Below are 12,445 nucleotides of genomic sequence, written 5' to 3' on the forward strand. Positions count from 1 at the left end.
CCATAATGCATGGGACTTAAGTAATTAATTATTTTAGAATAGGATAAAAGGGTATTTGACCCATAGAATAAACGTACCACATTAACGGTTCTTTAACCGATGTGTGCCCCGTTACACCCTCCCCTACCATACTGTTGACACTGGGTGACAATGTTCGCTTCATTTCCTCTTTGAGGTTGAACCATAAACAACTTACCGTTTGGTTGCGTGTTTGCATTCCTTTGTCCCATGATAATTAAGCGTGAGTCACAGAATCTTAGCACATTCCTCGACGATGAGGGAATGGTGGACTATGAAAGGCACTCATCAGTAAATAAGGAAAAAGCGTCGCTCTTACACGCCTTCTCCTCCGGATAACAGCCGGCGGGCCCCGAATCCGTTCCCAGAACGTGGTGCCACAGAAGTCTTAATTGCATTGCGCAGAACACAGGAAGGGTACCCCTCTTCTGAAAACTCATAAGAGTTTAAGATACCTATTCGGCAAAAGTGCCCGTACGCCGTTGACATTTTTGAGCGCCAAGGTCAGAGTCAACTTGCGTCAACGACCTTTCTCACCACTCAACCGAAGCGCTGAAATATCCGCTAGGCCTTGCCTCGCTTTGCGGCATAAATGCCGGGCTTAACTTGTTTTTGGCCTTGAGCTTCGCAAAATCAAAGCGATGCTCCCGTTCAAACGGACATCACCACATCCTCAGATGCAACTTCTTCGTGAGAGCCTTGCTCGGGTGAGGGCTCTTTTGAGGCGTTTAAATATTGTCTTTCGATGCTGGAACGTCAGCAGCTTCGTTTAGAGGGCCAGCTGGACATCCCGGTGAGGACGCAAAAATCTGCGGCACGACCGCCTGTCTCGGCGCAAGCGCGTATAAGTTCACGGGGGAAGGATCCTGATATGGGTCGGAGACCAACTTTTATTAAGCGCTAAGAATCTACCTACTTACTTGGTTTCCGCGGTCTTCAAGACGAAATTGCGCCCGCGCTTTTTTTGAACAATTTACGGTCGTGGCCACAAAGGGCCTATCTCACACGCTAAATCTTTCTAGCAAGCTGCGTACACACCCAGTGTTCTACGTCGGCTTGCTTGAGCACATAACAATTTATACAGCTTCTGCCTTTGGCATATCCTTTTCTCTTTTTGTTTGTCTTGGCTATCAGCCATCGTGCTGCGTAAATGCCTAAGACACTAAATCTTACGTCACGAGAAACTCGCTTACTTTTCCGAAATGGTAACAGGGCTAATATCAGCAAGCCTGTTGGCGAATTCTCCTCCAACGAGCCCAAAGCCACGCAGTGGTATCGTTAACGGAACGCGTGGGTGGGTAAGAACGCTGACATAGAATGGAGTCTAGCCTGTAAAGGCATGCACAGCGGTATTTATCGCAAATTCTACCACTGGGCGCATTGAGCGGTACCGCTTAGGTCTGTGCGCACACACTGCGTAAAACGTCTTCAATGACGCGATTGACACGTTCAGTTTGACCATCGGTCGGCGGATGGTCCGCGGATGACATGTCCAATCTGGTGCCAAGAACTCAAAAAATTGATTTTCAGAATTTAACCGTGAAATGGGGGTCACGATCAGAAACAATTGCCACTGGCAAACCGAGTTTTCGAAACACGCGATCGATGAACAGCCTTGCTGTACCTTCATCATCAACGGTATCCGGCACAGCCGCTTAGTGTGCCATTTTGCTCAATCGGTCAATAAAGACAACTATGCCGGAGTTACTGGTCGAATCTTTATGTAGACCGAAATCAAATCCATACTAATGGACTCCCAACACCCAATGGGTACGGGCAGACTTGCCAGTGGCGCAGCAGCATGCGCCGAGGGTTTAGCCCGTTGGCAAGTTTCGCATGTGCGAACGTACATTATAAAAGTTTAAACAACCTATAGATCTGGCTTACAGAGCCGTAGTTCTTTTCTCTACCGAGATGACCACCAAGGACAGTATCGTGTGGCTCATGGAGGATTCAGTACTTTAAATTTTCATCATGAGGAACAACGACGCGCGGAGGATCCACAGCGTCCGTGACGCAAGCGTAAAGACAATTTTGAGCCTGATTCAGTGTTATTCCGAGCTCATAGCAAAGCTATACACTGGTCATCCAGAGTGTAAGCTGAACGGAATAATTCAGTAATAGACGACATAATAGCCGTTAAATGAGGGAGCTTATAAAGCGGCCTGCGTGATAGCGCATTAGCCAAAGCATTCTGCTTTTCAGGCTTATACTTCACCTCGAAGTTGTATTCGGCTAAAAGGAGAGCCATCGGGCATTCTCTGTGAGAGATAGGACGACTAAGTCGTGTGTACTGACGCGTGATCTGTAATATAACAAGAGGCTTAGAGGCTTGAAGATGAACTCTGAATTTGATAAGAGCATACTTTATTGCAAGTAACTCTTTGTCATGAACTGGGTACTTCTTTTTCGCAGCTTTGAGCTGTCTAGACTTGAACGCAATGACACCTTCATGCCGTCACTATTTGTTTGTAAAAGAGCACTTCCAATAACAAAATTCGATGCGTCACAGACAACACTGACAGGCCAATTTTTTTGATTTGGCAGTCCCAGAATCGGGGTATGGATAAGTCTATCCTTTACTGCTTGAAAGGCATTATGCTCTGGGTAAGTCCATCACCAATCTGTATCCTTTTTAAGGAGATTTGATAATGGCCTAGCCATATCAGAGTATTTTTCGCTAAATTTGTGTAAATAATTGGCGAGACCCAACCAATTCAGCAAATTCATTTGATTTTTAGGAACATGCCAATCTTCTATGGCTTTTACCTTAGCGGGATCCGCTCTGAGGCCTCGCTTTTCAATAAAGCACCCTAAAAGAATTTCTTCTGCGCTAAAAATGCATTTAGATGCATTGGCATATAGTTCATTTGTGCGCATACACTCAAGCACAGCTCGCAAATGATCAAATTGGTTTTTCATATCCGACCGAACCTGATCCGCACGACTATGGACAAAAATGTCATCAAAATAAGTCGGTGCATAACCTCGATGAGGGCGGAACAGTTGCATCACAAGACGATTAAATATTGCCGGGGCATTAGAAAGCCCTTGTGGCATAACCAACCACTCCCATAGCATACTGCCTGTGCTGCTAACCGCTGTAAGCGGGATAACGCTAGTTCGCATGACCATCGACTCCGTCAAGTGCACTGTACATTGTACATCCCACCACATTGTTCTGAACATCCGTTCTAGGAATAACGTTTTGTGCTGGTATAGAGGCAGCATTCAGCTTATTATAAGCATGTACAATGCGTTATTTACCCTTTTGCTTTTTGACACAAAATTTTGGTGTCGAATGGGGAAATTTGCTCTCGGGGTACCATTCCCGCCTCGTACTTAGCACGAAAGAAATCGTTAATGACGTCACACTGTTCCCTTGATAAAGGCCGCTGTCGTGTGACACAGTATTGACCAAGTCAATTTCATGACGGACACCTCTATCCGCAGGTAAAACAGATGGTGGATTGGTATATACCACATCTTGGAATACCTTGATCCACACATAAAGTGGATCCGTAGGATCTTTAAGGATCAATGACTCACTCCGCGCACTTAATGCAGCTTTTGTATCATCCAGGACGGGCCAGGACAGCTTCGTCCAGAAGTGACGATGAGTTTTACTCAATCATAGGTCGAATGACTACCATCTAAGATAGGTCGTTAGCCCTTAAGGCTCGGCCGCACTCATCAATAGACATTTCGTCTACTGCAGAAGAGCATGTTACGAAGGGATTGCCGCAAGGCTAACTTCTGCCTCGATGCTACCGGTTACACCATTACAAGCGTATTCAATTCCTTACTCAAATCACTTTGCGAGGGTATAGACCCTTCGCGTCTCGCCAGCCTTGGAGTAGAGACAATACGCCTCTTAGAGGCTGGGACATTCACGTCTTCAAATTTTCAGCCTGTATGGGATCTATACCAGAGCTGGTGTCTACTTCGACATCCGACAAGGAATTAGGTAACTCAGCTTCCTTGTCCAGCGACCGTTTACGTGTCATTTCACGTGCATTAAAAGGGTTTGACCCGAAATGCCATGGCGAACCGCCAATTATGTCACTACTGACACTCAGCATGATGCCACCTCGGCCGACCACGGTGGACTTAGACTTGCCACTCCACGTATCTCAGGGATATAACACCCTTGATGACTCGGTCTTAGGCCAACAATGCTTTTAGCATTTAGTGAATCGTTTTTAAAACAATTGCTACTCGACGGAATACGTGCCATTCCAACTCCTTTTTCTGAGTTAAGCCCAAAATAAATGTTTTCAACATTGGATTTAGTAACTCAGATATTACAATGTCTAACACACTGATAAATTTAGTCAGTCATATGCGCCAATAGCGCTTTTGTCTCCTAGCAAAGGTGGGCTCATGACTTCTCAGAAATTTGCTTGGAACATTGCGCGTGGTGCCTAAGGTCTTAGACCTCCAATCGATCCGTGACTCATGGCGTTTAATCCAGGCCATACCAAGGATGGGATCATATCTCGAATTCGATTAAGGACGAGGCAGCGTTCCATACTGTCAAAGTCCAGAAACTTCTTGCCTAAATTCAAGAAACTTTAGGAGCAGTGACACGAGTCCCAGTCGCTAAGCGAGCAGTGATTGTATCACTTTCATGCGCTTTAAGTCCCCAACGCATTAGTTTCCCTCAAGCGAAAGACGTCAAGCATAAGTGCAAGACGCTCCTGAGTCAATTATAATTGACCACGGCTTATCAAAACCCTTTACAGTCGCTAAAGCGACTAGCAGCCAGGCTTGTACTCTCACCGATCTAATTGGGGCTAGATTCTATTTATTCTCACCTCCTAGAGTTTTAACAGAGCCTAGGTCTTCCCCAGTAGAGCGGTTTTCACCTACATGGTATCGACGTTTTCCGCACCGTACCAGATTTCTGGTATAGGTCGGAATTGGTGCTATTTTGAGCTTTACGAGTATTTTGTAGGGGACAGGCCGGACGTAAATGTTTCGTGCTTCCGCACATACAACATCTACAAATGATTTCATGCTGTTCCACTGCTTGAAGTGCCTTTTCTCCCTCCTCAACGAGGCGTAGATCCATGAATTCCGGTCTATTAGACGGTACCAATGTGCTCGAAGAGCTTGTTCGGTAAATAGGCGGGCTAACGCGAGCAGACTTAAAGACGAACTCAGCGCGTAGCGCTATGGCAATTGCGTCTTCGAAAGTAGCTGGATGGGGTCGTAATAATTCCGAACGGTCAACGCCTTCATTGAGAAACCCCAAAAAAATTTACGATAGTTGCTTCTTGCATCGGGCCTTGAAGCATAGATGCAATGAGTGTTCTCAACTCCTGGGCATGGTCCTCTAGGGCTCGTTTACCCTGTCGAGTCGCTATGAGCCGTGATCGTATGCGTAAAGCCTAATCAGGCGGTGCAAACATGCTGGTCATTTGCTGAATTACCGAATCCCATGAGAAAAAAAAGCGTCGTCTATGGACGCTGCACGAGAGTGCCCACTCCATGGCTCTATCTTCGAGGTACAGAGATATACCGAGTTGGCATAGATGCCGCAAGGGTGATCCTGAACCTGGCCGATCGGGGAGGATTCGTACGCATGAAGGTTTCAACCCTTGCATGCAAAACCTCTGGTCCCTGAATATACTGAACTTTACATATTCAAGCCCAAATAAAGTTTTGAGCTTGTCATACGCTATGCCCTGCGCTTCTATAAGTTTTGAGACCTCTTCCATTTCAGTGAAGGCTTAGTCTTATAAAGACTCAGAGATTGACTACTAGTGCTACCAGATGTAGCGGAGCTTCTTCGCTGCTAAAGATAGAGGAAGACTTTTAGACTTCAAGATCAAAAGGAAAACTCAGCATTTTTAATTTTAATTTAAATTCAAAACCTTACCGTAGCTAATTCAAAATAGATTTCGGCCGCCAGATATATATCTGGCGGCGACTACATTTGTTACCCATAATAAATGGAATTTAAGTAATTAATTATTTTAAAATAGAATAAAAGGGTATTTACCCATAAAGTAAATGTACCACAACAACGGTTCTCCAACCGATGTGTGCCCCATTACAATAAAGGTACCACAAAACGGTTCTCCAACCAATGTGTGCCTCATTACAGAGGCAGTCAAAAACACGTCGATTTGGGCGAGCGCGCGTGAACAGGCACAACCGCGTCTCCGATTGCGCATAAAATGCAACGTCAACATTTGATGATATTCCATATGTCTAACGTTAACTCCATTTTGTTCGGTATTGAGGTTTCGACCTCCAAGCGGTACGGAACCGTACATTCGACCAGCACCATTTGTTGGACACACTGCTGAGCTTTATAGGAACGTTATTTAAGTTGTATATGGCATAAGCGGCCACTATAGTAATTTGATAAGGCCTTTCGGTGCGCGTGCTGCTCTTCGAGTAACGCCAAATAGGCAGCCTCCGCATGTGTGATTAGCTGTACTCGAAAAGGCGGGACCAAGCCAGACCCATTCTTAGACCCGGCTTTGATATTGTCGATTACCAGATCAGGAGCAAGCCTGGTATGAGCGAGCGTTAAAATTTTACGCATACGCCAACTGCTGACGCTAACCTAAATGTAGTGATAGCGTAAACGACTTTCAGTAGACAGCGAAGGCCTAAATGATACCTGCATCTTCCTACGATGTTCCGCTGTAAATATATGCTGCAGCGAGTGTACGCTCGAAATTATGCTCGACCTCTAAAATTAAAATTGCGTGGGCTAAAATTTAAGCTTCATTGTAAGGGTGGTCGATTTGGCTATTTTCGCCTCGCGAACCAGACTCAAGATTTTTATTGATCTTCCTATCTGATGAATTTTAATTAAACGATAAATGCTCAGGACTCAATTCAGGCATCAGTAAACTGCAAGCGGGCACGTCGTAATGCGGCCACGCTCTACTTATACACACACCATAGCACAGCGAGGAGGCGGTTTAACCAGCTTCTTTTGCGTGCAGTGAGGTAGTTGCGGTGGGCGCGTTAGCGACTTCACCTAACGCACTAAGTACTTTGATTAAGTGTCTTCACGGGAGCGGTAATCCGGCTCGTGCTAAATAGTTCCGCTTACCATTTTTGGTAGGTGTGTGGACTTCTTAGATGGACTTTTGGGTAATCAAACCAAAGGAAGTTGGAGGCAATAACAGGTCTGGGATGCCCTTAGATGTTCTGGGCCGCACGCATGCTACGACGGGGTGTATCGTTACATAAAATTAACACTTATAAATAGTTTATTAATATATTATCTAAAAGGTAGAGAATATTTGGAGAATATTACTTACATAGTAATGTTCAGAAATCTTATCCATAAATAGGTATAGGCCATTATATCTATTTATCCACCACGACCTGATTGGCACGTTCTGTTTGGCCATTGATCTGAGGATGGTCTGCAGTCGACATGGGGAACTCGCCACCTAGCAGCCCAAGCACTTGTCGCCAAAACCCAGACGTAAATCATTGATCCCGGTCCAATACTATGGACTCGGCCATCTCGTGTAATCGGTATACGCGATCCAGGACAAGAGAGCTGCCTACTTGCCTTTGATCGATGTCTTACATGGTGCTGAATGAACCATCTTGCTTAGACCGTTTACGAAGACGACGAGCCCCGTCCGACCCTAATGTGAAGTCTAGACTTACTGACTTCCAACAGTTGGTTGGAATCGGTAGCGGCTTCAGTGGCGCACTGCTGGACGGTGCAGGCTTTATGCTGACACTGTTCGCAAGAGCGAATATAGTTGGCCACCCATCTAAATAAGTGCGTTCACCAAAATTTCTCTGACACTCGTAAGAATGTCTTTTCACGGCCCAGATGCCCACTAGATGGCGCATCATGGAGCTCGTGAAGGGTCATCAGCTTGAGGTCTGTGTCATGAGGCACATAGATTCCCAAGGAATCACAAGGTGACAGCTGATGCCATAACAGGCCATCGATGAAGCTAAAGCGATTTACCTCAGCTTTCTCCTGCATTTTTTCGACCCCTCAGTGGTAGATGCGGACTCATGCGTCTCGCACGCTGGTTATTGCCATCGCTCTTCGGAAAGGGATTCCTCTTGCTGGGCGTCTTCGCCCCAGCAGGGGCCCAGGCATAGCAGCGCTCATATGACTGCGCTTGCCACATTTGTGACAGACAACGTCTGCATTGCCCAACTCCATGGAAGTGACACCTGTTCTCTCGGCCGACGGCTTATACCAAGCTATCGCCGAGGCACTGTTGTAAAATTTCTCCTCAACTAAGGCAATTTGGATTCCATCGTTGACGGCACCTTTCTAATAAGAGCCTGTCACGATGAGCCATGACGTATTCCGTTCATAAACTTGGGCACTTTTATGTGCTCCCCAATCGGACCTACGGTAATTGATCCCGACAGCTAGTGCATCTCCTGCACATGCTCTTGCATAGATCGCTTCGCCTGCCACGCCCCGAAAACGCGCACCTTATGCAACACCTCGTTGTTTGGTGGCTGGCACATGGCGCGAGTCTTTGTCTTATAATCGCCCATGAAGGGAACACCTTGAATACGCTATACCCGCCGAGTAAGCCCACTCTGAGGCTTTACCGCGCGGGTGCGACATGGAGTACGGCACCATCGGGCTGTCATCTTCGATTAGCTGCGACACACCGCATTGCTTTACTGCTAACAGCCGATGGATATCGTGCGCGCTGCAGTTCCATCGAACTTGGGCGGGTCCATCCGAATAAGCCTCGGCTGAGAGCGGAGAGCATCTTAACAGTCCTGTTGAAAGCCTCGCTTCGAGCCTGCTCTCGCCTTAGCTCATCCTGAGTCTGTGTGACAGACTCCGCCGTAGCATGGCTTTGTGCCTCGGACGCGACCCTTCGCTGTCCGAGCATGAGTGCGTCAAACTGCTCCAACTGAGTAACATGTTGCTCAGGAGACTACCCAAGACCCTGGCCATGGCTTGTTCCCTAAGTCCCTGCGCCGTCTGCTCAGCCAACTCCCGATGATGTTCGGAGGTGGGGGGAAATGAGTCCAATCGATATTGAGGCTCATCCTCACGTACACGCTCAAAGATGCGGGTCGTGGGAAGGATTTCAAGTTCCACCAAGTGTAGACGGGCGCTACTTAAAGCTGCCACGTACTACGCACGCACACACCTTCGACGATTTACCGCCTTCTCTCACGTGCAGTGAGGTTTGTGGTGGGCGCCTTAGCGACCTCACCCAACTCACGAAGTACACTGATAAAAGTGTCGTCACGGGAGCGGTAATCCGGCTCCTCGTGCAAACTTATCAAGTATATTGTAAGTTTAAGACTGATTTATATTTAATCGCATTAAATATAAATTTCTGTTATTACCTAGCATAAATGCCGTCTTTGTAGATAGACTAATATGTGCTGCGAGCGTATCGTTTTTGGGTATTTCGCATAGCGGATGACGCTAGGATGTACCAATGTGCATCACATACATAAGGGTGGGTCACATATATATGAAGCACACTTAAGTGGTAGGTTTTTTTTTTATTACTTCAATTAAGTACCTAGGAATTTAAGTTGAATATAACAATTCCAACGTAAATACTTCTTTATTATTTTCTCTTACAGAAATAATATTCATGTTTTAACGGTACACCCCGTTCCATTTCGTGCTAAACTGACGGCCCCGGGTCACTCGATGTTATGTAAGAGCTAATTCCTGTCTAGGACAGCGACTCAAAGAAGTAATTCACTATTCTTTCCAATCCTGGGTGCAGGTCCTAGTGCCGTGTCATCTTTTGTGCATTTGGGCATGTAAGTTCAGTGCTTAACAATTAATTCATTGTAAATGCCCACATAACGCGATAATCTTTTATCGATAAAGTCATCCAAGAATCTTTACTCGCTCTGTTGATTACAAGCTTCCGCAGTGAATCTCGTAACGTCCAAGGAGCTTTGAGCAATGACGTTCTCGAGACGCTTTTCAATATCGACGGTATGAAGCAAAATTCGCTGCATTAGAATCGCCGAGTCGCCATCTAATCCAGGAATCAGTGCCTGTAGATTCCGTTCGCCTTGCCACAATTGAATAACTCCCGCTTTCAGTGAATACCCTTGAGCATCGAGGTCATCGAGACCTGATCCGTGTTCAAAATGAGTTTTAATAGCTTGCTGTTGCTTGTCGTCGTCGTCAAGATATGGCACGACAGCAATAAGCTGCAACGTGTCGTCTAACTCATTCAGAACCTTTTCAATCGAATGATCTTCTGGTGCTTTACGATCCACGGGATTATAAGCCGGAGCTGAAGAATGCCGTTCTTCGCGCTTGGCCTCGTGACGGTCGTTCTCATGCGTTTCATCTTCCTTTTCAAAGCCTAAATTTGGATTCTCTACTGCGTGTTTACCTACACTTTTGCCCCAGCTTCCTTTGTCCCATTGAAAGACCTCAGGGAGCCCACAGTTGCTGAAAAATTGACCCAATGCCTCCTCTACCAACGTATTACATGCACCTCCCGTCGTGCGTAGTTGCAACTCGACTTCTTTAAATTCACCCTCGATAGGTGTTTTTAAAAAAAATGGAAGTTTTAAGGTCTTGGCTGGGGGAAATTGATTGTGTTTCTCAATGGCGTCCAGGATGCCCAAGAGCTCTTTGTACGATTCCTCATTTGCGCGCTGCTGCGTTGGATACTGTCCAAAGAGATCCGGATGCGTACGCAAATAGAGCTTGCGCAACGTTTCTTTAAGAATTGGCACCTTGACTCCTTTTTGGCTCTTGTTGACGCGTAATTTCTTCCGACGGAGCGTGCGTTCGCTGACTTTTGTTCGTACAAAACTAATGCTGCTGGTTCGGGTTGATAGGAATGGAGGGTCGATAGAGCAAGGCACGCGGTGCTTATGCATTTGTTGCCAGGGAATTGCTGTGCTTAAGCGTGTAGACGCGTGCATTTGGAAGCGAGAAACGATAAGCGTCTGACGAGCTAGTGCGACGAAGCCCATTACCACCGCTTTTCAGAGCCCTGAAGGCAAGAATGAATAAAATTATTTATCACTTTTTTTGAGAGCAAAATATGCGTTTTTCGTAATGAGCACAAATTCGGGTCATGCCTGAAATTACATGTTGCCCATTTTCTTGTGCATTTTACGGCGAGGTATTCTTACAATCGTTCTTTATTTCTAACATAAGATAAGGAGAATTTATCAATGGTGCAAGTATACGTACATCATTTATACGGGACTTAGACGTCTTGATTGCCTGTGTCGAATCAAAAGTTAAGAGCAAAAGCAAAGCACGCGGGCTCGACCAAGATCTCCGCAATACCTTGATGGTGTCGAGATGACTTCTTTTTTAACGGACAATCTCAAATGACCTGATTGTCTTCTTGCAACTCATCTTTGTCATCGGGATCAACTCCACCATTCGAGAGCATCTCACGCACTTTTCTCTCAATATTAAGCGTGTGGAGCAGGATACGCTGCAGAATCTGGGCCGAATCGGTATCCAATCCCTCAACAATCTTTGTAAGGTCGCGCTCACCCTTCCAAATCTTATGCGTCCCAGCTTTAATATTATACCCACGTTCATCAATCTCATCAAGACCACTGCCACTCTCAAAGTGTTGGCGCACTTCCCCATACTCCTCTTCATCCATCAGTGGCACAGCAGCAATAATTTCAAAAACTTCATTGAGCTCTTTCAGCAAGTTTTCAATCGAAGCATCTTCAATTGTCATTTCACTGTCGTCAAATGCTAGCGTAGGTTCAATTTCGTTCTCTTCTGGCAGGACCACACGCTCGCTCACCTTTGTTCGCAAAAAGCCTACTCGAGTCGATAGGATCGGAGACTCCATCGCACAGGGCAAGCGCTGCCACTTCGTTCGCTGCAAGAATTGCTCATTAGCTACAAGAGGACAAACGCGCATACGGGAATAGAGGAATCGAGAAGTGGCGCGTGCCTGACGAGCTACCGACATGAAGGCCATGACGCAAGGCGAAGAGTGTTGTTTTTATTGGTTTTGAGTCATTTCTTGTACAGCGTGATATTAGGTACGTAGTCCATTATTGCTTCAAAACTTTTTTTATTTTCAAGCTGACAAGCAATAGTAGCCGAAGATGCTTTTTTAGCCGCTTAATACTCCATAATAGCTCAAATTTAAAATTTAAAATAGTTTCTTACATCCTTGACAACCTCAAAATGGAAACTGCAAAAAAAAAGTAGCGTAAATAATACTGTACATACAGTACATCGTCTGATACAACCGTTTGCTCTTGAGGTCACGGGAGAGCTGTAACATGAGTTATTTAAATAGTGTCGGAAAACCTAAAGTGACCTCAGGCAATTTGCATACAAGGCCAATGCAAGTCTTTAACGCTACCAGTAGCTAGAAAGCCTGTTGCATGTGACAGAAAAACACGATCTAGAATATTTTCGTGCCTTACATAATAGCACTCCTCTGAATTATGCAATGCGGAGACCTCCAAC

The 12,445-nt window shown here is 45.8% G+C and overlaps 2 protein-coding genes across 2 annotated transcripts; both read right to left on the reverse strand.

Moving 5' to 3' along the window:
* Window positions 1-9,864: 9,864 nt before the first annotated feature.
* Window positions 9,865-10,962, reverse strand: CCR75_009142 (uncharacterized protein; the record flags this gene model as incomplete). Its single annotated transcript, XM_067967187.1, has 1 exon — window positions 9,865-10,962. The coding sequence occupies one exon, from the start codon at window positions 10,960-10,962 to the stop codon at window positions 9,865-9,867; it is 1,098 nt and encodes a 365-aa protein (XP_067823714.1).
* A 362-nt stretch (window positions 10,963-11,324) lies between these two features.
* CCR75_009143 (uncharacterized protein) lies at window positions 11,325-11,945 on the reverse strand (the record flags this gene model as incomplete). Its single annotated transcript, XM_067967188.1, has 1 exon — window positions 11,325-11,945. The coding sequence occupies one exon, from the start codon at window positions 11,943-11,945 to the stop codon at window positions 11,325-11,327; it is 621 nt and encodes a 206-aa protein (XP_067823713.1).
* Between the last annotated feature and the right edge of the window lie 500 nt (window positions 11,946-12,445).

Source organism: Bremia lactucae, linkage group LG11, assembly GCF_004359215.1.
Source record: "Bremia lactucae strain SF5 linkage group LG11, whole genome shotgun sequence".
Classification (NCBI taxonomy): domain Eukaryota; phylum Oomycota; class Peronosporomycetes; order Peronosporales; family Peronosporaceae; genus Bremia; species Bremia lactucae.